This window comes from Neodiprion pinetum, chromosome 4, assembly GCF_021155775.2.
Source record: "Neodiprion pinetum isolate iyNeoPine1 chromosome 4, iyNeoPine1.2, whole genome shotgun sequence".
Taxonomy (NCBI): Eukaryota; Metazoa; Arthropoda; class Insecta; order Hymenoptera; family Diprionidae; genus Neodiprion; species Neodiprion pinetum.
In genome coordinates this window covers 24,462,260-24,488,606 of record NC_060235.2, presented here as the reverse complement: position 1 = coordinate 24,488,606, position 26,347 = coordinate 24,462,260, and the positions used below count along the sequence as shown (strand labels likewise).

At 34.3% G+C, this 26,347-nt stretch overlaps 2 protein-coding genes across 2 annotated transcripts; one reads left to right on the top strand and one right to left on the bottom strand.

Annotated features, from left to right (window-relative positions):
- The first annotated feature begins 3,026 nt into the window (after positions 1–3,026).
- LOC124217933 (succinate--CoA ligase [ADP-forming] subunit beta, mitochondrial-like) lies at positions 3,027–13,232 on the top strand. Its single transcript, XM_046624128.2, has 7 exons — positions 3,027–3,276; positions 7,484–7,743; positions 8,594–8,756; positions 9,222–9,486; positions 10,376–10,680; positions 10,891–11,010; positions 11,456–13,232. The coding sequence occupies exons 1-7, from the start codon at positions 3,211–3,213 to the stop codon at positions 11,624–11,626; spliced, it is 1,350 nt and encodes a 449-aa protein (XP_046480084.1). The 5' UTR covers positions 3,027–3,210; the 3' UTR covers positions 11,627–13,232.
- Positions 12,041–26,347, bottom strand: LOC124217929 (acyl-CoA oxidase 1). Its single transcript, XM_046624114.2, has 11 exons — positions 26,035–26,347; positions 20,834–20,993; positions 20,359–20,527; positions 20,121–20,244; positions 19,037–19,156; positions 18,612–18,727; positions 17,654–17,823; positions 17,348–17,510; positions 16,372–16,715; positions 15,593–15,848; positions 12,041–15,067 (listed from the first exon to the last, which is right to left on the bottom strand). The coding sequence occupies exons 1-11, from the start codon at positions 26,150–26,152 to the stop codon at positions 14,807–14,809; spliced, it is 2,001 nt and encodes a 666-aa protein (XP_046480070.1). The 5' UTR covers positions 26,153–26,347; the 3' UTR covers positions 12,041–14,806.

The window sequence follows — 26,347 nt, the reverse complement described above, 5'->3', positions numbered from 1 at the left end:
TCCAATTGATCTCTGTGATCGTCTGAATGGGCAAAACGCATCTCTGGACCATCTATCGCGTTCCGTGGTACGCTAGATGGGGAGAGATGCTGAGCTCGAAGACTTCGCGTCGAAGAGGACCGCCGACCGTCACGCTACACAATAATGCATGCCCTCCAATCTCCTTCCTCATTTCAAATTGATTTGTAATCTGAGAACAACAATCCGCATAGCAATGTATCTCATTCAAAAAGATACAGATGCGGATTGGGCTTCTACAGAATTTTTGGGACAAGTTCCACATAATACAAATTTTTTGACAGTTTAATCTGTCGCGCCTTTTTGCGCGTAGATTAATCACGAGAGTTGGACGCAGCCTTTTGCGCGTAAATGGGAGTCGGACACGTTTTTACGCGTCGATTTTGCAAACGGTATATAAAAAAGTTACATACTGTCGATGTCTTAATCTTTCAACTCTTCGGTCAATTATTTACGAAAAATAAAGTTTTCAAGTTCCACGGCGCCTTTTGCGCGTGGACTTGATACCTTTCAGTCATGAGAGAAAGCGAGTTATTTTACAACCGGAGCTCAACGCGCAGGTATAGAAATCTCGGTAGTATTCAGTGATAGTGGAGAATCTTGACGTAAGTATTTATAAAATATATATGAAACGTAAAGAAACACTCGTTTAACTGATCGTATTATTTTCTGTTTCAGGGCAACAAAACCAATTTTTCAGCAAATGCACTGAGAACTATAGAATTTTCAGTCGAAAAAGATATTCACTTCAATAACTCAATGCAGAAAAAGATATGGATTCAACACGAATTTTGAATGATTTTTATTCATCAATACAATTAATAATCGAAGCAACGAATATTAACGTGAATATCATGTTAGACTCGACCCATTTTTGGTCAATGTATGGACTTGTGTGATTGTGCTAACCATACCTTCGTTTGTTTCAGGTAATAAAACTTTTGCATGTTTAAGATAATCACCCCTTTGTCCGATCGTGCTAATCGAACCTTTATCTATTTCACCTGATAAAACCTGTGTCTGTTTCAGCTAACCAAACCTTTTATCTATTTCTGCTAAGTAAACCTTTTGTCTGTTTTAGGAAATCAAACTTTTTGTCTGTTTCAGCTAACCGAAACCTCTGTCTATTTCAGATAATCAAACTTTTTGACCGTTTCGCTAATCAAACCTTTTGTCTGTTTCAGTCAATCAAACTTTTTGTCTGTTTTAGCTAATCAAATCTTCTATCTGTTTCGAGTGAATAATTTGTCTCTTTTTTCGTTAATTATATTTTTTATTTATCTATCTGTAAGTTAAGAATATTTTTGACTGTATCGACATATGTCACTAATTATATATTTCATCTGTTTCAGGTAACTGCATTTTATTGACTGTACAGAAAACTTATCTTATATAGATTTAGCGATGAAGGTCAGAATCATCATGATCACAAAGTGTGGTAAAAGTTATTCAGATATTGTTTTTCTTAATGGTTTTACAGTCTTTTATTGCGATTGTTTTAGTGATTGAGTTTTTTTTTTCGAGTGGCTCACAGGTCATGTTCGGTTTGTATTTTACTGTAGAATTATACAGCTCTGTCTTATTTTGGTGGTTGTGCTGATTCTACTCTGATTTGTTTTCATTCCTTCAAAGATTTCTGCATCGTCTTCCGATAGGTAAATGCCAACGTCTTACAGCCATTCGTAATTTCGATCTTGGTTTAGGTATTGATTGTTTTACATATTCACCAGGTTCTCCATTTTATTGATTATCTCATACCTCATAAGAAAAATAACCCGTACGCGAACATCCAAAATCAATCGCTGTTCGCCTATAGAATGAAAATAATCACCCTTCATGCATAATAAAACAACCATCTTTCATCCATAATTGAAACAGTCATCTTTCATCGATCATAAATAGTCAGCGAGTTATATGAACTGATAAGTTTCGAACCAACCGCGAATATACGCAAGTACAAATCGATTGGGAAAAACAATTTACCATAATTAACATGTGAAAAAAAGTCACTTGCAATTTTTCGAAGAACGTAAGATCGATCTTGCTATTATTCTCCGTGGAGTAGGCTTACTGGGGATATCACTTAAAAAAAAAAAAAAACGCGCCTTGTGCTCTACCGCTTGCTGTGGTGTGGAAACGAGCATAAGAGAACTTATTTTCACTGGTCAAGTACTAACATATCGTATTGTAGTTTTCCAAATGACAATTGCATTATTGTGTGAATTTAACTCATTGTCAATAAAACTCATGCTTCGATAATTTGAATCCTAATACTTTGGATTTCTCTAGTTTAGTCAGAGTGAATTCTATGTAAATACATTCTTCTTTTTGATAAATTTTATTTCCTAACTAAAGTCAACAAGGTGCCCATACCTTCGGTAATTTGTAAACTGGGAATTCCAGCATCTTTCTTCCCGCTTGACCTTTCGCAGTCGATACAAGTTGTTACAATAAAACACGATATTTGCATACCAAATGAGCACGTCTCCCGTAACAAACGACAAAGAACATAAAAACGAAGCTCATTCAAAACCGGCCACTGAAATTACAAAAAGATCGATGTTAAAATTTTTTACATTCGAGATAGGGGTGATCCATCTAAAAGACCCATTGTACAAGATGAAATACAATAAGAAATTAACGCCGATCTTCGCTTTTGTATCTGTATTGTAGAAAATTATTGAAAAATTTCTATGGAAATCTTTTATACCCGCCTGATTTCTCGTGACTTGTTTTCTACAGTTTTGGAAGTACGACGGCATAATTGTCAATTTTATTATATCTGAATTTGAGTGAGTTACACTTTCTATGATTTTGCGATAGTGCCATCTGAATAGGATATGCTTACTGGATTTGTGATCTAAAAAAATGTCGACAAACATTCCTAGGCTACTCGCAGCTCATTTTAAATCGACGCGCCGCAAAGAGAATCGAAATCCCATACGTCTAGTGGCGGTATCTTGTGACAACATGTGTGTACTGTAAAGAAAAAAATGTATGCATCACTAACTTGACAATTACTGTCATTGGGTACCGTACCACACTTTGTGCATTCCATGCGTGGGAACGACATTTGCCCTACTGTTTGGCCATGTTTCTGCTTGCATAGTGCTCGATAGTTAGTTAGTTTGGCAGTTGGGACTTGGGACTCGGGTTGGCAGTTGATCGCCGTTCAGCTCAAGAGTACGTAAGATGGCTACGATGTTGTCCCGCACTGCTGCCATAGTGGAGAATTTTTCCCGTTTTAATGGGTCTAAGGTGAGTTTTAAAACAAATCTACGCCGCTATATTATCGCTGCATTAACCAGCTTTCAGTTTTTAATATTCTCTCGCTAAAGGAATATCTGGGCGCGTCGTAATTTCAGTGAGTGATTACAGGGGCGATCACCATATTAGATTTATAGTCTGCTAAATTGGGCGCCAGGGTCAAGTGATTTGAAGCCAAGGTTCCTCTCCAATGTAACTCACTTCACTAACCTTATTTCGATTGCCAAAAAAAAACCAAATTAATTTACGTAGTATCACCAAGTCCTATTTAAAATCTAATCGTTTATATTCGACCGATAAGTTAACATAATTTATGCAATTTTGGATTTAATTGATGTTCCCTGTTCTTCAGTTCATAGTTTATAATGCGGGAAGTATTCATTTATTTGTATCTACATACAATAGCGACTGTTATTGGGTCGTAGCATGAAACTTATTTTTAAGCTCAATGCTAACCTCGCTAACAATAACTGTTGTATAATAAGCAAATTGATTTTAAGTACTTACACGGACTATATTACAATGAATCAAGCTCAACAATTCCGCAAATGAACATTGCAACTATTCTTTATCTTCAATTTTTTTTGAGTTATTGAATTTAAAAGAACTATTCAACTTGCAATACTTCATTTCCTTTCCTATCAACTGTATTAAAAACTTCTCGTTTTTACAATTCCAAGGAAACACTCAATTCTAACAAGACATCAACATTCAACAGTTCTACTTGCACTTAGGTTTAGTGGTATTATTGATTGTTAATATTTTTTCCGTCATATTCATTTAGAAGTATGGGTAACTAGCAATTATATTCCTCAATATGTTGAGAGATATTCCCACAAATATTTTTATTAAATTTTTTGCAGATCAAACTTTCCAAACGCTTTGTTACAGAATATAATGCCTATTAGGATGCAGTTTCGAATAATTGTTCCAGAACTAAAATGCTAACATTTAAAATTTTTGTAAAATATTTCTTAAATAATCTTCAAAGCAATGTATTTTAAATTGTTATCTGTGCAAAATAATTTAAACAATCAATTCATTTCGATTGCTAAAACCTTTTCCTTTAAGTGTCAAAGGCCTTTTTTAATATTCTCGAACCTTGAAATATCTTAAAATCTCCTTTCAAAGTGCTTGTGTCAGACAGGCTTTTTTTTCATCACTTTATTCAATAAGTATTAGAAGTCGATAAAATGAATGAAATCATTTTGAACAATTTCAAAATTACACCGAATGTTTTCTAAATGCAAAGGACCTTTCAACAGAGATTTGGTCTTGGAAAATAAAAATTGCATTTCTTGGCTCAAATAAATCAATGCGGAATATTTCGAATATTTGGTACTCAGAAAACATTTGGGAAAGATTAACACACGCTTCATCAAGAGTTGCATCATCTTTGCATCTCATTTGGACTAAAGGTACTCAGCGTCATAACGCCTCTGCGTGTATGTCAGAATTATTGTACTGCCATCAATATTGATGGAACTCTGGTGGTATCTGAATAGATCAGTCAGTTTTTTTTTGTAAAAGTAGATAGATTTTGACAGAAGTGCAGTAATTTTTGCAGTAATTCACAAATCAGATATTTCTAATAATGTGATGATTACTGGTACTCTATTCATTGGCAAATAAAAAATGATATTCGAATTTTATACGGTTTCTCATGGTTTCCATTTCATTTGCACCGAAAATGTCACTAGTGCATCTTTGATGATTTTATGAAGACTGCGAATATTCGGGAATGCATTGTTGTCTCCTCAGATGGATTAAACCCTATTCATCAATGAGAAATCTCTAAGTGAGGATTTTGAACTCCATATCCATGTATCCAATATCATTTAATTGTCATCAGGGTTGCCGTTAGGAAAAAAAGCTAAATCCATATACTGCAGATAAAATCGTTTTCACGGTAGCAACGGAACTGGGTCATCAATGACATCAAGGAAATCTCAGGAAAATTTGTTAAATCTTCATTAATCTAGGGGAAATATTGGAAAGATATTTTTGTTTTGTCTATCAAAGTTATTTGTTTTATTAATGATAGTTGGCAGTAAATTAAATACTGATTTGTTTGAGATAAAACAATTAATTTCTCGATTTTCACTTTGATATGACATCTGCTCAATTTTATCTCATTACTCTCTACAATTTACCTTGAACAGCATTTACATTTCCATTTTTGAAGCATGATACATTGTAGGTATTGGAGATCTGAGAAGTCTCATGAAATTTTATCCTGTGATTTCTGTCGCGATCCTGTTTTCACTTTCCGTTCGGTACCTTGTATGAACCACGTGTGATCGATTACCACAATTGAAGCAGTAAGGCTTTTAATCAAACAGTAAGGGAATGCGGAGCGACACACGTACCAATACTGTTCATTGCAAACAACAAGAAATGTGTTGTCGAGATAATTCTGGATGCTCTTTCCCACGGGGAGATAGACTCCTTTAAATCTGCTGGTGCCTATGCCCAAATCGACCTAAGACATCATGATAAGAGATGATTTGAATAACAGTTAATATATCACTGGAGTGAAGAGGGAAAAATCTATACTGTACACAATATGCGCTTGAAGTCTCGGTTGATCCAGTTTGATCAAAATGCCTTCTAATAGCTAATTAAATTATGGATCATTGCAGTATTTAGTAATCGTGTTTCAATTGATCAAATAATCGGTCCATGCAACTGACAGTTTTCTCGATTAATCAACTAATTGAAAAAACAATTTATCAACGTATAAGATTAATTGAATAATCGTGCAGCGTTAATTCTGATATCTATCTGAATAGAAATGAGAAATTCCGTACTATATGGTTTAAAAACGTATTAGAAATAAATTAGATCCAGTAATATAAGCAACTTGTTTCATAATTTTGTACATACGTAAATGTGTAACGGGCATAAAAATTTGTGTTTGCTAATGTGAGCACAGATAAGAAAATACTGTTGATGCGATTTCAAGGGGCATATGTACCTGAGAACTGATGGAAGACTTACATATGGTCGTGCAAAATTTTCTTACAAAGTTAGATACTATCTAAGATTGTCACACAAGCTCAATTTCACGACTGTACTAAAACTCGAAACAGTTTTATTATTGCCACGAAACTAATATTTATAATGATCATAGAAATAATAATCTCATAAAATATTGACCTCCGATTGTAAACCTCGTGCTTCTGCAGTCACTTACAAATTTGTTTAACAAAGAATCTGTGATATGGCTGCTATCAATTTTCTGTCAATATAATGAAAAAGTTGGATTGATGTATATGACAATTTAATTCTTAAGATGTCTAGTACTTTAGTTTACAATTAGACTTGCATATCTATTTTTTTTTTTTTCAAGTTCTTTTCGTTTTTTATTCATATAACTGGTTCAACAATAATTTTTGCCATCGTCAGAGTTAATGAAATAACAACTGGAGAAATATGTTATTTCATGTTTTATTGACTTTATTGACTTTAAATTATTTTTTATTTTTTTTTTTTGTATATCATCAAAATCAGCACAAAGATTTGTTTTCAAGGATGTTGCTTAGTTAAAATTTCAAGTCACACCTGTATTGAAAAACACAGATTCTTTTGTATTCCATACTCAACTGAACCGCATGGAAGATGCTTGCCACTAGACTTGTAGCCTAAGATAGCGTTATACTATCTGCATTGTAGCAACTGGTAAAGAAAAAACAAAGTGCACACACTGCAATAAAAAAACGTCTGTTAATTGTGGCTGCTTAAGGATCAAAAGGCCACACTGTATGAACTAAATGCTAGGAAAGGATAAAATACTGTTTCAAAAATCTCAAAAATGTTACAATCGGATAAAAAATACCAGAGTGCATCGGTGTTTTTTTTTCGAAATTTTTAAATTATATTTGTAAATTTGATCGAAATCATAACAGTGATTTCACCTCATTTTCACCTTCAAAATAATACCACGAAATTGCATTATCTTAAAATTTAAACTAACAAAAAGGTAAATACAAATTATCTGTTTGGCTAACAGGGTAAAACCTGGACAGTATCCTCCAAGTATTTAGTTGCACCAAGAAATGCAACATAATATAGAATGACCTCGCTTAACTGCATAATATAATTACCGCCTAGTTTTTACTTGAAATATCAAGTACACAAGTAAGTTGGCGATCGATTCCTATCAAATCCTTAAACCTCATGTGAAATTTTCATTTAGATCTTGGTGGGCACAATTGGATTGGCAAAGCAGCCAGTTCGAAACTTGAATGTTCATGAACACATCAGCTATACCTTACTCTCCGAGGCAGGGATTCCTACGCCAAAATTTGGTGTGGCGAAAACCCCTGATGAAGCTGCCAAGTTTGCAGCTGATCTCAATACAAAAGACATAGTATTGAAGGCTCAAGTTCTTGCCGGTGGGCGAGGAAAGGGACACTTCAAGGGCACGAATATTGGTGGCGTCAAAATGTGCGAAACGTAAGTTACTTGAGGAAGGTAGTAACCGGTATTGCTTCTAGATCACATACGTTGCAACTGTGTTTCCTGGCATAGAATTGACTGAAATACCGATGATTGTAATATTCATCATGAAAAATGTTGACATTCAAGTATATTTTCTTGATGCCGTTTTGTACGTTCTTAATAAAAAAACGTATCAAAGTTAATTTATCATTAACAGATTGTATCATCTCCCAAGTTGATCACAACTTATAAATTAAATTAAATTGTATCAAAATTGAAAAGGAAAATCATATATGGGTATCGGGCACTTGAACCTAGAAAATATTCAATACCAAACAAAAAAATTACATTTACTTCTACCAGATATAACTAGTACGATATAAAGAAGTCGCAAAAATAAAAAGTTTATTCGATTGTTCTGAGTACAGCTCTTAGCAAACTATTTATTTTCTCACGTTGACTCAGAATTAATTTACTGAGGCCTTTGTAAAATGAGTTAATTATCTTTAATTTCAAGTTCAAATTATGGAAAAATTAGCCCATTCAATCTCAGTTTACAGAAAGTTTCCTTTTGCACAAACAGAATGTTGGTGTTTAAATCTTGTATGTGGTGTAGCTTTCTATTTCGTTATATATTAGATTGAACCAAATGTTTATTGTCTAAGATCTGCTGGTATTACATTGATTACAAATTTTGGACTTCGTGTTCTACCCTCCAAAAGTTTAGTGGTGATTCAGTAATAACTGATTAAAGTCTTTCGAAATGCATCGTCGAATCGTTATTTTGTTAAAAAATTTACAATGCATTGTTTATCATCAGAAATGTTACAAAATTGTAATTAATTTTACAATTTTCAATTGACAGACCTCAGGAGGCTAAAGAACTAGCTTCAAAAATGCTGGGAAAATTGTTGATAACAAAGCAGACTGGGGAAGCTGGTAGGATATGCAATGCTGTTATGGTGACGCAACGGATGTTTCCACGCAAGGAGTTTTATCTTGCTGTTATGATGGAGCGATCATTTGGTGTAAGTCATTTTTATAAAGTTCGATTGATACCTCATTCCCGTACAGCTAATTCAAGTTATTCAAGAAACCAAGTTTAATCCCGGATGTGAGAACATAAAGCTTAAAAAAATACAGAGATTTGTGTTCTCTTCTACCTTAACTTTGTTCCACTTCGAATCTTTAACCCTAACTGAAAATGAATATGAATATTCTTTAACACTGTGTAACTTATAACAAAATAGAAAGTTATCAGAATAATCGAGGATGATCTGAAACTTTCGTTATTTAAACGTTGACCATGTAAAATACTTTCTATTATTATTCACATTTTCACCGAGTTTTATTCTTGCAGAAAAAATCAGGGAAACTTCACTTTGAAGTTTCAGTAAATGATTTATATAATCACTGGACTTGACCTCAATAGATAATTAAGTAGCTAAAAAATTTCATGATAATTGTATTACAATGCAAAGTATCTTCTGCAGGGCCCAGTAATAATTGCATCGAGCCAAGGAGGCGTGAATATCGAAGAGGTAGCTGCTACCAATCCTGAGGCAATAACATATGAGCCAATCGACATCCAGAAAGGAATTACTCCGGATCAAGCTGGTCGCATTGCAACAAAGATGGGCCTTGGCAATGTTAAGGATTATATTTCTAAAATGATCATCGATCTATACGCTATGTTCCAGAAGAAGGATGCCTTACTTCTTGAAGTTAATCCTCTCGCTCAAGACATTAATGGAAAATGTAAGCTCGCATCTTGATTCTATTTTACACTTGTTCCTTTGAAGCCTATAGTTGGTAATCTATGTATCTATGTATCTAGTATGAAATCTATGAAAATATGAGTTTTCATTTGCCAAGCGAAGTGTCATTTGAAAGCTCGATGGGTGCAGTTTCAGTATTCTTATTTAGTTGTGCTCTGTGAAGTAAATTGGTAGAACTGTTTTTGAAATATGAATCACGGACACTGTAAAACATCTCACCACCCAAAACCGTTTATGTCATTGCCAATAACAATGCTTTCTATTAATCAATTCTGATGAAAGAAAATATGTAAATGTAACTTCATCTACTTACTTTCGATAAAAAACAAACCCGAAACGATTAATTGCAGAGATGTGAATACCGAAAATTGATTTATGTTCTCAGCCATGTACTGCTATAAGTATACCTGCTTAAAGTATAAGTCATCCATTGCTTGCTTCCAAATAATTTGGGGATTTTTCATTTCCAAAATGGTACTTTAGTTATTCCTTTGTGTTCATAGGAAGTAAATTTTTTAATGTCGGGTGGATGCAACAAATTGACTCTTGAATTTTCAGTCCATGGCGAAGGCCCGCTTAAAAAATTTGATATTTTACTATAAATAATTCGTTGCCTTAATACCAAGTACAAAGAATAACATTGCATCCGAAGACCTGGCAAATAATGAAAAAGAAAATAATATCTTGGAAAACAAAATAATAAATTAGAAAGGTCCTCCAAGTTTGGGCGGAGCCTGGTTAAACGATAACTAAATCCATATCAAATTTTTTCTGAACACAATAGATTTTCCAGTGTTACAAACACAAAAAATATATCAAATTTAATTTGAAGGATCATATTCATGAACAACATTTTTTTTTTGTTTTAGACTATGCTTTAGACTGTAAATGTAGATTTGACGACAATGCAGAATTTAGACAGAAGGATCTATTCGCTTTACGAGATTGGTCTCAAGAGGACAAAAGGGAAGTTGAAGCAGCAAAGTTCGAATTGAATTACATTGCTTTGGATGGTAACATTGGATGTATGGTTAACGGAGCTGGTTTAGCCATGGCTACTATGGATATAATTAAACTTCACGGAGGTGACCCTGCCAATTTCCTGGATGTTGGAGGTGGCGCTACTGCTTCTGCCGTTAAAGAAGCTTTCAAAATCATCACTTCTGATCCAAGTGTAAGAAACATATTGAGTGACTTATATAATCATTGAAATTTGATAACTTCTCACTGAATCAATTGAAATTTATTGAGTTTTGCCCATAAAACTTGTTCGTTTGGTAGAAAATTTGTAAAGTAGGTAATTCATAATACAATCATTTTCAGCATTCAATCAAGCCAAAAATTATTTGCACTTACATTCTCAATGCATACAATATTTTTACAGGTACATGCACTGCTGGTCAACATATTTGGTGGAATTATGAGGTGTGACGTGATTGCTGAAGGTATTATCGCAGCCACCAAGGAGCTCAGCCTCAAAATTCCCGTGGTTGTGAGACTTCAGGTACATCTCACATATAGCTGCCAGATTTATTATTTTTATTTAATATTTTCGCATACAAATTTTTATCACTTACATTAAAAAAAATCCTTTCATTCCAGAAAATAATTTAGCACTATAAATTTCAGTCATCATGAAAATTTATGGTGGTTCGCGGATACCGCTGCATGGCCAGATACAAACTCGTGACAGTTTTCATTTTAATTGAAGAAAAGTCCTGTTTATCCCATTCCTCTGATCCCCTGCTTATCACGTAACATCCATCGATATCATATAACCTTTTTCATACTGTAATACCCACGTAGAGGTATTTTCCAATAATAACTGTTCGCTATTGTATAATGCGAAATGAATACCTCATAAAAATTCGTAAAATATCTCAATGTTTTCATATTTTTAGTCTGAATCATATTTTCACTCGCTTTACCCATGTATTGTATATTTTCAGGGAACCAATGTTGATGAGGCAAAAGCTCTTATTGCTAATGCAGGATTGAAAATCGTACCAATTGATGATCTGGATGAAGCAGCTCGTGTCGCTGTCAAACTGTCAACTATAGTGAAGTTGGCACAGTCTGCCAATCTTAATGTGAATTTCGAAATACCACCCATTTCATAAATCTATACACTATAGTATCTCAAATTCGAATCAACCAACTTGAATTTTTGTCCAACTATCCTGTCTAAAAGGTATACAAGGATGGTAACCATATTTCGTTGTACTTGTTAAATATTTTTTGCAATTCATTTATTAAGGTAAATTTTGAATACGTAACTTGATTTTGATGGTGATGTATTTGGATTCACGTATACCTTGAAATGAGAGGTGCTGCTTAAAGAACGAAAAACTGTATGCAAATCTGAAATTCTTCCTAAGTATGCAGAAGGATTGGACATATCAGCATATTTCCTATTATTTTACGTATTTTTGGTATTTTCATCGTTAAAAGAAAGGAAACCCTCAATTCTATTGAAAATTCGTGATGATGCCAATCTTATACGACTGCACACTGACTCATTTTTGTCCAGGCGGTAAGCTTATTTTTCCCGTTCCCTCGTAGAACTAGAAAAGTCTAGTATTAAATATGATTTTTTCGACCAGACGGAAATGGAATATTAGGTACTACAGTGAAGTCATCAATGTATAATTCGCGATTTGATCAGTTTTTTCGTGCTAAGTGCATAGTTTATGTCATGGGAAATAGGATGTGCCATTTTCGAAGTATTCATTTGTTTGTTTTAGAAACTAACTTGAATTATGTAAATCCGAGGTGTGCAATTGAAACAATTGGCAACAAAAATATTTCCTATAAAGATATTTGATTTTATCATTTATTTAAGTTTATTTCATAATTTTTCCTTTATGACATTTTGATGTTATCTGAAATATGCTAAAATGAAAATTATATTTGGACTTAGTTGGTTGATGATAAACTATACTGGAATTTGAGTAATAGATTAGTAATTTATGAAAATATCTGTAATACGTTAACTCATAACAATTTAGGATGATTCAATTTACTACAGTTCATAATTAGTTAGAGAAAAAAAAAAGTTATAAACTCGAACCAAGCAAAATAAGTCGGCCACATTATGATGTATTATTCAATTTTCTCTGTCCCTCCTCATAAAATTTCGGGTTTCAGTATTATGTACACATTAAATACAAACATAAATAAGCAGTTTCTCCTGACCGTTGCACATTGAGATTTAATTCATATAAACAATTATTCTAATTGTTCTAATAAAATAAATCTCCATCGTCCACGACAACAGTTAGGAAGTCTTTTACTGCCAACCAGAAAAATTATTGTATTCTAAATTGTTATTACATATTTCATGTATCGCCTGTTAATTATTGTAATATGTACATATACATACACACATAATATATGCATATATATATATACGTATATATGCATACACATATATTTATTTATATATACGCTATATAAATTATTTTACGTAATTTTCATTTGTATTCATTCCTTTTACCAGCTAAAAAAAATGTTAACTTGTGCTACACACCTTGTACTTGAATGAAAGATGCGAGTACAAGATTGTTGGTTATCGCTATTTTTGTAGTCCTTCATTTTTTTGCACCAATTTTATCGATTAAACCTTAAATAACAATGTTGAACAAAGATATTCTATTTTGCCTGTGATAATGTTGGTTCCCCGATTGGGGCTTGACATGAAAGTAAATAAATTGTTGATGCAGACAACGCTATTGGATCTTGTTTCTATTAAGTGTAAAGTAGAGTAACGGACTTGAGTATTTTTCCGTGAATGCTGTCTATTAAAGAATTAATGTGTACAAGAAATTTTGTTGGTGAGCCCTTCAGCATAGCCATCACGAACGATTGGAGCATAGTTTTGCGTGTGCGAACAAGAATTTTCTAGTTTAACACAAAACTCAAACAAAGTTCACCTATGGTACTCAAAAATACGAGAAATTTGAATTTTTACTACAGGATAGATGTCCCAATTATTGCAACATGAGGAATAAAATTCAATAATACTAAGATTACCTATGAATTTAAGTATTCGATAAATCGAGTTTTTTTGTTTTTTATTTTGAGTCTTGTGCTATATTTTACCAAGTACAATGCCTTTGAATAATCATCAATTTATTGTTTATAGGAATAACTAGTTGATCAAACACAGGCCACAGAATCATGATAATTATACGAAGTTTAATTGCGTTGTTTCGTCATTTGACAGTACAAAGGAAGTTCGTGGACTTAATGTTGACCTACTTCAACTTATGGCTAATTTTCTGCTACCATCTCAGGGTCGATTTATAATTTGGGCGCCCCTAGGCTTTGAAATATTTGCGTCCTACGGGAGGGTCTGTTTAATTGTATATGTGTATATCGATTTGGTGTTTGTGTTTACTTCACAGTCGTACGATTAAAAACCGACTTACTCGTGATATTACTAATCTCAGCTTAAATCGTGATGTAACACAGCTATCGGGTTCTATTTTAATTGTTTCAAATCCCATATTACTGAAAAAAAAAAGAAAGAAAACTAGGAACATAATGTGTATCGTATATTCATTATGTATTGTACAAATAATTTGCAATAACATCGTATAAATTCAACATTTCCTAGTTCCAACAATGAGTATATTTACATTTAATACATAAATACAAATCACAACGTGCTCCACAAAGATCATCGTAAACATTCACTCCAAACGTTTATTTTATTTTTCAAATTTCCATTTTTCCAAACTATTCAATGCACAAGCTAGTTGCTGATACAATTAAGCTAAAGTACGTTACTGTTTGAACCTAAAATATCTCTGAATAAGATACTTCTCACTCTTTCTTTACCTGACTTCTGTTTCGACTTGAGGTCCTTTTTTGTCAAATATGGTAGTAAATAGTAGTAAAATAATGAAGAAATTTCAATTGATGGACTTTAAAAAAAGAAAATGGTTAGTAAAACTCGAATATGATTGCAAAAGAATGTAGGTCAAACATTTCTTTAATCATATTATAAAGTGGTAGCATAAAAATCTTGCAATGTTGTCGGCATAAATGATATGTATTTTCAGTATAAAGTACCGACTGTCATGGCTTGTGAATTCGTAGAGATTTATCTTCTTCAGATCAATGTAGTACCCACGTATATTGTGCAGGATCTTTGTGATTTGTATTGAAATCATACGACTGATGTATTCGAGTCCTGCGTGGATTAATTATCATCAACTCGTTTACATCAGTGATGATCAGTTGATCGTAGCTCGGCTGCTCAAGTGCATCTTGATATTTTCACATTTCTTCCTTTGTTATAAATTGCTTTTCAGGAAAGGCTTGAGATACAACTGAAACGATTTGTTAACACTCTCTTGATTTAGTGGACTTTTCATCGCCTCGGCATACAGACGTTCGTACACATTTCCATCGTATGCTCCAAGGGCTGACCCCAAGACTTCATCTCTAATATCAAACCCATCGACTATTCCAACAGCATTTGGACGAATTTGAGACAATAGTTCTTCCAGGTGAGACTGGAGTACGGGAACATCTTCGACATTTAGACATGAAAACTGTGGACAGTAAAAAATTTTTGTTCTTAAAGAAGGCTGCAACACACAAAAGAAAATGATGGCTATCTATATTTATAGGCTATTCCAATTTTTTTCATTACTTTCTCTGATCAATTTGATCTCATTGAAGCTGGAACAAATGATCAAATCGTCATATTACTGGAACGAATGATATTCGATTCACTTTTTGAAAATTTCATGTTAATTAATGCATGAAAAATTTATATTACTGCAATTGGGATAAAATTTACGAGTAATTTGACTGATTCTGCGGTCAATGACTCTTTGATCGAACTTAGCTTTGACGGTTTTACTGCAATATCATTAATGACTTTCAGATTCTAAACACTAAAAATTCTAAATAATCCTCGTTTATTTATCCAGATAGCATCTACAGAATACGATTAGTAGATACGACGATAACTTTACGGGAACGCGAAACAGGAATTATTTTTGTTACCTAATTTATTTTCGCTATTATTGTCATACCTAATTCTCATACTTCAGATAATTTAATCTTCATACCCGAATAAAGTCGCCCACCCGTTGCAATACCCAGTAGACAGCATAAAGTTCACACAGTTGTGTTAATACTGTATGCAATTGTTTAGAAATCCTGGTCAAATTTCGTACGGCTGTAATAAATCGTTCGACGATAAACAGTCGACAATGGGATTCTGCTGCCTGTACCAGTTCAATACTCGTTTGGTTCCAACTTTCTTCCTGCGATAAACCGCTACGTATTCGCCTGTCCATATTTTCCGTTGCGAGCCGAATTTTTCTGGGAATCAAGATGCCGTAATTAATTGATGCCCGAAAAGGCTGCTTCGTAATTGTTTAAAACTTGTGAATAAGCGTTCTCGAGATGGCTTTGTGTGTAGGAAATCACATTTTCACTGACCAAATTGTCGGGTACTCATAAGTACAGACCGTCGATGACTAATGGCAGAGTTACAGAATTGTCACTGTCAACAACCGACAATTAGTTAACAATTTTTTATTTAATTTCTGGATTGAAATCTATGATTTATTTGGAGAAGAACCCTGTGTAAAATTTCGGATTAAGTCGGATAGAAAGTGCAAAAAACGCAATTAAGACGTGAAAATTCGCACAGAATCGTATTGTAGTTTTTTGTTTCAGCTATCTGAGTTAGTATGTCATTTTGACACCGGTGGCTACTTGCAGATTATTTTCTTAGTTTTTACTCGGAAAAATATAAACCTTGAAGAATAGTGAAAATAGGTAAAATTTTATCGTGAACGTATTATATTTATGTTATTTAAAGTATTATATTTATATTTACCCAGCTGCAACCGATTGATGAGCCCTTATGATACACGTAAGCGTATTCTTCCAAGGCCTTTGCTTAATACCACGAGAAAGTTGCGTCAAGTATTTTACAGTTGGTGGTAAATCTTGACCACTGATTGCTTGCCTCCAAGCTTTGACCAAATATCTAGCCGTTTGAAGGAATAATACAGTATTTTCACCCTCATATGTACATGCAGCTGTAACCAAGCCGTAGATGGCTGGCAAATTACTTGCACTCATATAACCATGGCCACCGCAAGATAATCGCACTACTTCGATTCCTCCTGCTGCATCTGAGGATGCAACTGCTTTCAAACAGCATGCTAATGCATGTAACTGAAATACATTTATTATGAATACATATTTACAACCAATGAGAAGTTGAATATTTGTCTAACATAATTTTATCATGTTAAACCACAGAATTATTCGTAATATATTAGTCGTAATCAGATAATCATGGACGTTGAACGACATGCTTTATATTTTTTTTCTTTTAGCTTTTCAGACAGTTCTGAAAGTGATGCAGAGGCAAATTTCTATGGTATATGAGGTGCTTCGTAAGAATGATTTTTACGATATTTTACAAAAACCCGGACAAATAGCAAATCGTAGAAAATCGTTGTTTATTAAAGATTTTTCGTATACGCACCGATGAAATATTACAAAATATTGTGATTACCTATTAATAACCGCAACAAAATAAGAAACCAACTACCCCAAAAAATTGAAATAATACCCCGTAATTATCCTGAAGGATGTATAAGCGTATGAACTTGGTCCCTCAGATTCCAGGGGATATGCCTATATCTATAAAAAACTACGCATTTTACAAAAAATTTTATTCAAAAGCTATGACCGTGTTCTAAATTCGATAAAAATCGTAGAGATTTTCGTAGAGAATCATAGAAAAGTGTTATTTTTCATTAAATACCAGATAAAAAATTGAAAAACCTCAGCGAACATACCTCAGGAAGTCTTTCTAATTCGCCTTGGTCTAATTCGGCAGTGACGTTGTTGTACATGTCCCAAATCCATTCCGCGGACATTGACAATGCAAAACATGTAGCCAGTTGAGGGAACAGTTTATACTGTTGTGTAACATAATCGATTATTTGAACCTCTGGTTTGCTACGATAAAAAGAGGAATTACAAACCCTTAAATTGATTCTAACACATTCAAGACCAGTTGTATCGTCTGCTACCAGTTGTTTAACACAGGAAACAGGCGCTGGATTTGTAAATGAAAATTAAAGGAACATTGTAATACTTACTCCGATGTAATTTGACACTGTCGTCTAATTGCGCTATATCTTACTGCAATTGTAACCGCTTTCGATAAATATCTCGCAATATCTTTTATCAGCACCACACGTACAAACATCATTGTACCATACGTCAACTTATCACTTGGAGCTTTGATATACGTTCCATCTTCCAAGACCTAAATATGTATTTAATGCAATTACACGTTCTTTGGATTTCAATTACATAGGTGCAATGGAATCGAGATGGTTGACGGATGGAAAACTGCGTGAATTTTGGGAACTTATAGCTCGGCAAACAATTATTTAGTTCAATTGGGGGGGGGGGGGGGGGGTATTTTTTCACTAATAATAACGTCAATCCTTTCACTCAGTAATATGTTTCGCGATGCTAACGATATTCCGAAAACGGCTCAACTGAATTAATTCGAATTTGAAGGCAGTATCCTCGGATAGTTCATTATTTTTGCCGCGATAATTTTTTTTAACGTAATGTCGACTGTATGAAGTTGAAACTCGATTTTTCTTCATAAATTGACGAGTTTTTTTATTTAACTGACAGCAATATATCATTTTTAAAAGTGGGCTGGTAATAAAGAGGATCCTATCGAATAAATCATCCAAAATTAGTGTATCCAAAGTTGAAGTACATCGGTTATTAGATATCGTGGTCACCACAACATGTGTCACAGAACGAAATGTTTGCCGTTATTGTCAGTAACAATACTTCCTGCTGATTTATTCTAGTCGAAAAATGTGTCAATGAAGCTCGATCTACATACTTTTGAATAAAAAAATCCCAGTCGAATTGAATAATTCCTTATTCGAGATATGAATTTCCAAATTTAGCTACTCCTTTATCCACCTGCTTGTATATTAACACCTTTAATATAACATGGATGACCTTGGATATACTTCTAAATATGACACACGTTATTCATAACTGATATAAATAATTCAAACGAACCTGTGAATTTTTCATCAACATATGCTCTCTGGGTATTCTAACGTGATCAAAACCAAGAAATCCATTGTTTGTTGCGTTCATACCCAATTTCGTGCCAATTTCTCCAATTTTAATGCCTAAAAGTAGGAAAAATCGTGCATTACATACTCAAGCTTGTTGTTTATGCCGTAATTACATTGAAAAATTGAGAAAAAAAAATGAATGAATACCAGAATTTTTAGCTTATACAAGGATGCAATCATGATTTTATAAATTTGCTGATATCACTTCATTTAAAGTTTTTACAATTAAAATTTCCATAATTTAGAAAATACACATGAGTGCGTTATATGAATAAGTAAAAGCTTTTGCTTGGATTCAATTCATATGTAGTTAATTATAAGTAAGTAATAAGCAATTCCTTTTTAGGGTTTTCAATACCTTACCAGGTAACGGTTCATGAGTATCTTCATCTCTGAGTTGGACGATAAACGGATGGATACCTTTGCACTGCCCTTGGGTGTATAGTTGTGCCACAACCACAGCATAATTGGCTGTTTGACCCACTATAAGCATATTTGGTGGTCAAGTATGATGTAGACATTATTAATTCATACAAAGAAACGTGGTGACTTAAGGGTAACACACAAGTATACAGGAAAATTGTCTCTGTGTTCTTTAATAATTGAATGGAGAATACATAATGCAGATTTAAAATACGACAGTAATAAAATATTTCGCATGTATTCAACAGTTATAAATCTTTCCGAAGGATCGAAATACTTCTGTTATAGAGTTTTTCCTTAGTTGTGCAAAGCTTTTAAGATGAAATAATTTTCTTCGCGGAGATTCCGTTACACTAGTATGTCGCATATAGCAAACTAATAAAGCATACAGAGATATGTAGCAAACTATAAAGCATATAGAAAGATTAAACATGCCTTGCAAACCTTTAATGGTTTTGAGAGAGCAAAAGCGGACTTCGTTTCAGTCAGAGACTTGAATTACTGATGCTTATGTAATTAACGAGTTTTAGTTTCAACCAGTCACCTCGTCAAATGAGGTACGTGATAGTAAAATATTTTTCCGACGAAAACAAGGGGAAACATATCTTTTAAATTAAATCACAAGTTACAACATATTTGGAGTATATATTTGCTTAATTTTTTTAGCGGCTAGGCTGATTTTTTTTTTAAGTTTTCAATAACGAACTTTTTAACATCATTTCTATTTATACACCTGTAACTGTAAATAAAGTTCATCTATGCTCAGTTCAAGGATTATAATATGAACGATCACAACACCGAAACCCAGTTGGGACCTTGGCTAACCGGTTTTTAATCACTATAACATGACTAATCTGCAAGGTTTAGGAATTAATCAACAAAGTTCAGAATAATGATTAAATTATAGCGCGAGTTGAGTTCAATGTGATATCCAGGATCTATAAAAAATTGATGTGTGTTCGTATTTTCAACTAATTTATGTGAGGAATGAAAATGGTATAATTTTATTTTTGACGCAACTTACATCCACCGGGCCACCATTTGTAAGAAGTCAAAGTTGGGCTGTTGAGAACGAATTCTTGAGTTGAAGAGTCGTAAGTGGCTGTCGTTTCCAAACCCCTAATAAAAGTTCCATGACCAAGTTCGGTCTGTAAATCATTGTTAATATGGTTATTAATCTTTTACTTGTAGGGGTTAAATCCTGGGGTCTGGTATAGTGGAACCTTTTGATTTCGAATCTTATAATGAAAGTCTCCATTAACCTGTGCATATGTTCCAATGATGTTGCATGACCAGGCTTTCGATATCCAATATCCTTGTTGTTCCACGGTGCCTTGTCCCATAAGTGCAGGAATAAACATAACGTAGTGTAAAGTCAACGGATTCCCATCTTTTAAGATAGCTGATCCCAACATGCCACCGAGTACTTGTCTGAAAGTATAATGTATAAACTGCAATAAAATGATAGACTTTCGTGTATTAAAATAATCCACACACGGGCCTTGCAGCCACAAATTCATAAATTCAATAATTTTTTACCGAGGAAATTACGCCATTGCAGGCATTTGTGATACTTGAGCTGACGAAAATTGAGTGATTGTTCAGGTCGCATGATTATGTTTTCCAATAGATCACGAGATAATTTCATTATTTCAAGATGATACAAACGTATAATCGGTGCGTTGAAAATATATAAGTATACATTTATCGTGTAAACAGTATCTGTGTTTGTCTTACGAGAATACATCCATATCTGCTTTCCCTTGTTCTTGAAGTTCCTGCACTTTTTCGAGAACCCTACATCCTTTACGAATAGCATCTTCATACTTCTCTTTATGACTCTTATATTCGGCAGGCACGGTGTCCTGAAGTTGGGGGTCACTTAAAAAGAATTCCTCTGAAACCACATATAATGTACTGAATTGTAGATATCCGCTATCAAAGAGATAAATTTTTTATGTAGAAAAATACATACAAATTTTCCAACCATATTGAACACACATAACTTACATTCAAGAAAATTTTTTATTCGACACAATATCAATAAAGCATAAAGACACTAGTACACGAAAAAAGGTATAAAATTATGTTAATGACTTATGTTTTGTATAAATAATAGTAATAATCACGATAAAGAATGATAATAAACCGATATTTACGTATTATTTAGATCTGAGGTTCTTCAATGATTTAATATAGCTACCAAAAGCGTGTAAAAAAAAATCGGACTCTCTCAGAAAGATGCCAATGACAAAGATATCAAATCCATTAATTACACAAGCCCACACGGAAGGTTTTTAACCCTTTTCTTGTTTACCAAAATAATAACCGTTCCACGGTCTTATTTGAAAGTTTAAGAATCAATGGTATGGCATGGTAATGTCCACCTTAATGTTGCATATTACAGCTATGATTGTATTAATTGTTTAAATTTTTACTTCAAGCTGGTATTACAACATTCTCGAAAAACACCATACTATAAAAAAAGAATGGATCTATCGGGAAATCTACTCATATACCTCTCCATCAGAGAGTAGACAACATTATTTTTATAAGCTTACAATATTTATTGAACACTGACTTCTTTAAAAATTTATAACTTACGCCAATTTATTGGAAGTACAAAGAAGATTGTTTCAATATACGGATTTTCAATCTTGAAAAATTAATTACACCTTTCGAGTCTAGACAAGTCTGAGCGGAAAATTCTCTCGAAAATCACCTTGTGCAGGGCTTGAGACAGTGATTAAATTAACTCGTTCGAATAATTGACATGCTGCAGTAATGGTTAGTCTGCACAATAGTAGATTTCTCTCGACCGTTCATAGTTTTATTTTTCACTTTCCTAAAACATCACCTTTTGGGATTGATTTTTTGGTGGTTAAGCTGGTAGAATATAGCAAAGTCTTTGCAGATATAATCAATAATAAATGGAATATTTCCGGAACTACAAAACTTACAATCTTCGAATTCTTACGGGCCAATTCTTATCATGATCGAATACGGAATGACTATAGATAAGTTAATCTGATCCCCGATTGTGAAACTGATATACTAATATTTGTCATCCTTTTATCCTTTAATCTTGTAATCTCTTTATAATATTTGTAATCTTTTTGCAGTCTTTGAGCTTGCAAGAGAGTAAGACCTCAACGGAGATGATGACGTAGCCAATGATTTATACCAACCGTGTTAAATTTCGCTTATTATAACCATTATCAGAGTCTATATGCATTGGTGCACATGAGGTTTTACCCGCAAATGTGATCCAGGGTTATGCCCACTTCACATTCAGATAGCATAGCCATACGAAGAATAACTAGTAAGGGTTGAACGCAGCGAATTGTTAAAAGCACCAAAATTTACCGCTAATCGGTCGCTGATGACCCTCAGAATTTTGAAATTGTGGGGATTTGAATTAAAAAAAAAATCGATGGCATGATACCTTCTATCAAATTAGCTTTCGTCATAGATAAGCAATGTGCGGCAATAGGATTGTTCAATATCTCGTGCAACAGTGTATAAATTCGTCTCAGATCAGGGACTCTAGAACTCGTCTGAATCTTTTCAGAATCTGTAAGAAATTTGCGATTTTGCAAAAATAGGATGCTATTTTCTTTATTCATTGCTTGCATTAGCATAAAATTATAGAACTACTTGAGTACTGTCCAGAACTTAAAAAATCAAAGCAATGTTTTTTTTTACATAAAAAGGTACCCTGTCATTGGCAGTCCATTTGTGAACTAGTCGGATAAAATAAAAAGTCCACCTTTTTGTAACACGCACGACCGCATAATTTCATTCGTAGCCTTCAAAAGATATGAATTGCTTGGTTTGTGTATTCGATGTTTGCGCTTACATTAGGAGTCGATTTTATTCACACATTAATGAAACTAAATATGAGAATGAACTCCCATGAATTTATTTCCACTATATTAGTGCATATTTCAAGAATAAGTGCAAGAAAAGAACAATTAGTAGAAAATGAAAACAAAAGAGGTCTTATGGTGTACGGAATTCTATGAAAATTCGCCTTAAATTGTAATAATTATCAAGTTTTTTTTAAGTTTGTGCGAACACTGTTTGATAACCAGAAGTTAAGAACTATTGGAAAAAGTTGCGCCATATCCCCATCAAATACTCGAGTTTTTGCACAATTCCACTAAAATCTATCAACTATTTTTTACGTCATCCAACTACGTAACTCGACGAAGTAGTCAAAGTCCAGAAATTACACTTTATTGTACTCGATTTTCCAGTTTGGAAGAAAATTTATTCCTTTCAAAAGATTCTCAAAACTCGAATCCTCCATAGTAGATTCGAAGTTGGTTGCAAATTAAATACACTGGTTGAGCTCTGGCAGAAATTCCCGTAACGAAACGGTTTTTAAGTAACTTGTTATTTCGCAAATTCGAAATTGTCCTAAATGCAGTAAGCTTTGCGTCGCGGTAAAGATACCTAATAGGAAGCATGTATTGCTATCATTTTACAATTTTGAACCTTGAAAAATCGATATATTAAAGTTCGAAACCGAATTCGGATGTCCGGATGTCCAGAAAGTGACGTAACCGAAATTTTTTTCTCTTCTGACGTCAGAGCTCGAGAATCTATGACAACGAAAATCAGTGAGCAGAATTCCTCAGTGCGGAAATGAGCGCTTAGGTGATAGGACGTACGGAAATCGCGCTCCGTGAATTTCGAGCACCAGGACCAGCGCTCCGTAGTTGCTGCGCTCCAGGTCCGCTACCTGGTGAAACTTGACTTCCAGGACAAGCGCTCCGGAGTTTTTGCGCTTCAGGAACGCTACCTGGTGAAACTCGACTTCCAGGACAAGCGGTACTGTGTACCTATGTCATCTGGTAAAACACTGACAATGAGTAAGCGAGCGCACGAGCAAAATAAGGGTTTCAAAGCTAGTAATTTTAAAGTTACGAAATAGCGATTTTTCAAATGCTTTGTATTATGACTCTACACAGCACATGCGCCATGAGGTTTCTCTCGCGCTGCACGGCTCTAATCATCTTATGGAATGAGGCAGCGATAAGAAGTTAGACGGTAGTGGATGCGCAACTGCTGCCGAGAGATCAGGAAACTCAGTCATTCTCTATACGGATACAGCTACAATCGTCTCGATCCATATGATGTGTAACACTGTTGCAATTGGTTAATCTTCTGTCACAAATTCCGATTTAATCGTGCTATGTGAAGACGTAGTCATTATTTTGCCCAAAAATTTTATCTATAGTCCCTCTAATAAGAGTCGTACGAACACGCCACGAAATTTTACAATTTATATGAAGTGATTTATTATTTCTGCATACTTGTTTTTGGTTCAGTACGAAAATACCGAAAATAGTATAACCTATAGAATTATTTCAGCTGAAACGACGTTAGCTGCACGTCGTGCTTATGTGAAAACTAAATCTTAAGATTATATACACACTTGTAATATGATGGAAGAATTGACCCCAACCGTGATTCAAACAGCGCGCCGTATTCTGATCGATAATTAATGGCGGCGTGTTGGCACGACTACACGGTCTTCATGACCATAGACTTATAAAGATAGACTAAGCGCTCCTATAAGAGGCACTGACAATTACATATAAAGGACAGAGATGAAATTTGTGACGTTGTGACTGTGAGTACTACGGCCTGGGACGCGAGGCAGTTGCAGTCATGTGCAACAATTGAGAGATGGCCGCGTCCTCGGTGTAGCGTTCCGATTATACTGCGACTGGCAACTCGAAGTAAAAACGGAACGCAGTTCGCAGTTGACTGCCTGGCGTCACGGTCGGCAGTACTTGAAGTATATTTCGGAATACACCCTAAAGGAATTCCAAAAGGTGCAGCACATGGAATGCCGTGTTACCTTGTACCGTTTGCAGGATCACCGACAAGCCATAAAGTTCACTCACACGTGTGCCTGATTGATTGGTGCCTGGGGCGAGTGAACGTTACGGGCTGTAGGTGATCCATCACGATATGTGGTCAAAACAAGTCAGGCGGAATACATCACTGTATCATATGTACATACATATAGGTATAATGGAACACCGAAGCAGTGGATAACAGCTATGATAACTAGTAATTTTATTGTAACAATGCATACTTAAGAAAAATCGTTATTTCACAACGTTAGGGTTATCTGAAATTATCTGCAAAGTTAATTCCTGCAGTGATTAAAGAATTCTAAAATAGTGATTTCCTTTCAGCTCCGATAACACCTCTTCAAAATCAGTTCTAATTATTATATCTACAATGACATGGAGCTTGAGGTTATGACGTCAAAAAGTTTGGTGTAATTGATCCTCTGAGAACGAAAAAAGCTCGCGCGATTCGTTCAGACGTATCTGCAATGCTCATTTATCAGATTCTTATACAAGGCGTTGACTGGATTTAGTTCAGTGACGATTTCGATACGGATATGCAAACGTACTATATATGTTTTGCGTTGCTTCGTTATATGCAATTTTACCTGAAACATCCTACATTCTTTGCCATTTGTTGGCGTCCCGTACAAATAAAAAAACGAAAAAAATTCTTCGCTGGACGCAGATGGAATTCAATTTATCTCACGTTCGCATAGCACACGTTGCGCAATATTAAAACTCGCACGCAATGGAAAAGTGGGAATATGAATAAGAAGTACCCAATAACACACGCATCCGAATAACATTTACGATATCGTTGGCAAATTTACACATGTGCAACTTGACACGTTATCTTTAACGGGCGCGGGATGGACTATGCCCCGTATAATGTGGCCTTAATAAGCTCTAAGGGCATAAAAAGTAAAGAAATAATAATAATAAAAAAAACCTAAAGCAAGCGAGCCAGGCTCAAATGATCGAATACGTAAAATTACCGTAAGCTGGAAGTTATAACGTTATAGATAAATTACGAGATATGAACGAGGATAAAACTTGTTTACGTACCTCTCTCTCGCCGGATAGCAGTTTTCTCTACACCACCATCAAGTAAATGTGTTAATTCCAAAGGATCGAATGTACACCTTTCTCGTTCTTTTTGCAAATCTTTGTTTACCGTTGTCATTCTTAATTTGCAATAAATTTTATAGAACTTTAAAAACTTCTGGCATCAAGCGTTAATTACCTGAACTTGAAATACTTATTACCACGCGGTCTTCTTGCGGATAAAAAATCTTTAACTTTTCATGAAAGCGCGTTCCGTGTCCGTGCTTCACGATCTACTCTGTACTAGAGGAATTGAACTTCTGCTGACAGACGT

Excerpts from the sequence above, each read along its gene's own strand:
- LOC124217933 (XM_046624128.2), top strand. The coding sequence starts at position 3,211 with ATGGCTACGATGTTGTCCCGCACTGCTGCCATAGTGGAGAATTTTTCC. Across the intron at positions 7,744-8,593 it reads GGCGTCAAAATGTGCGAAAC|ACCTCAGGAGGCTAAAGAAC; the intron begins GTAAGTTACTTG and ends TTCAATTGACAG. Across the intron at positions 8,757-9,221 it reads TGATGGAGCGATCATTTGGT|GGCCCAGTAATAATTGCATC; the intron begins GTAAGTCATTTT and ends TATCTTCTGCAG.
- LOC124217929 (XM_046624114.2), bottom strand. The coding sequence starts at position 26,152 with ATGACAACGGTAAACAAAGATTTGCAAAAAGAACGAGAAAGGTGTACA. Across the intron at positions 18,728-19,036 it reads TACTCATGAACCGTTACCTG|GCATTAAAATTGGAGAAATT; the intron begins GTAAGGTATTGA and ends TCCTACTTTTAG. Across the intron at positions 17,824-18,611 it reads TGTTGATGAAAAATTCACAG|GTCTTGGAAGATGGAACGTA; the intron begins GTTCGTTTGAAT and ends ATACATATTTAG.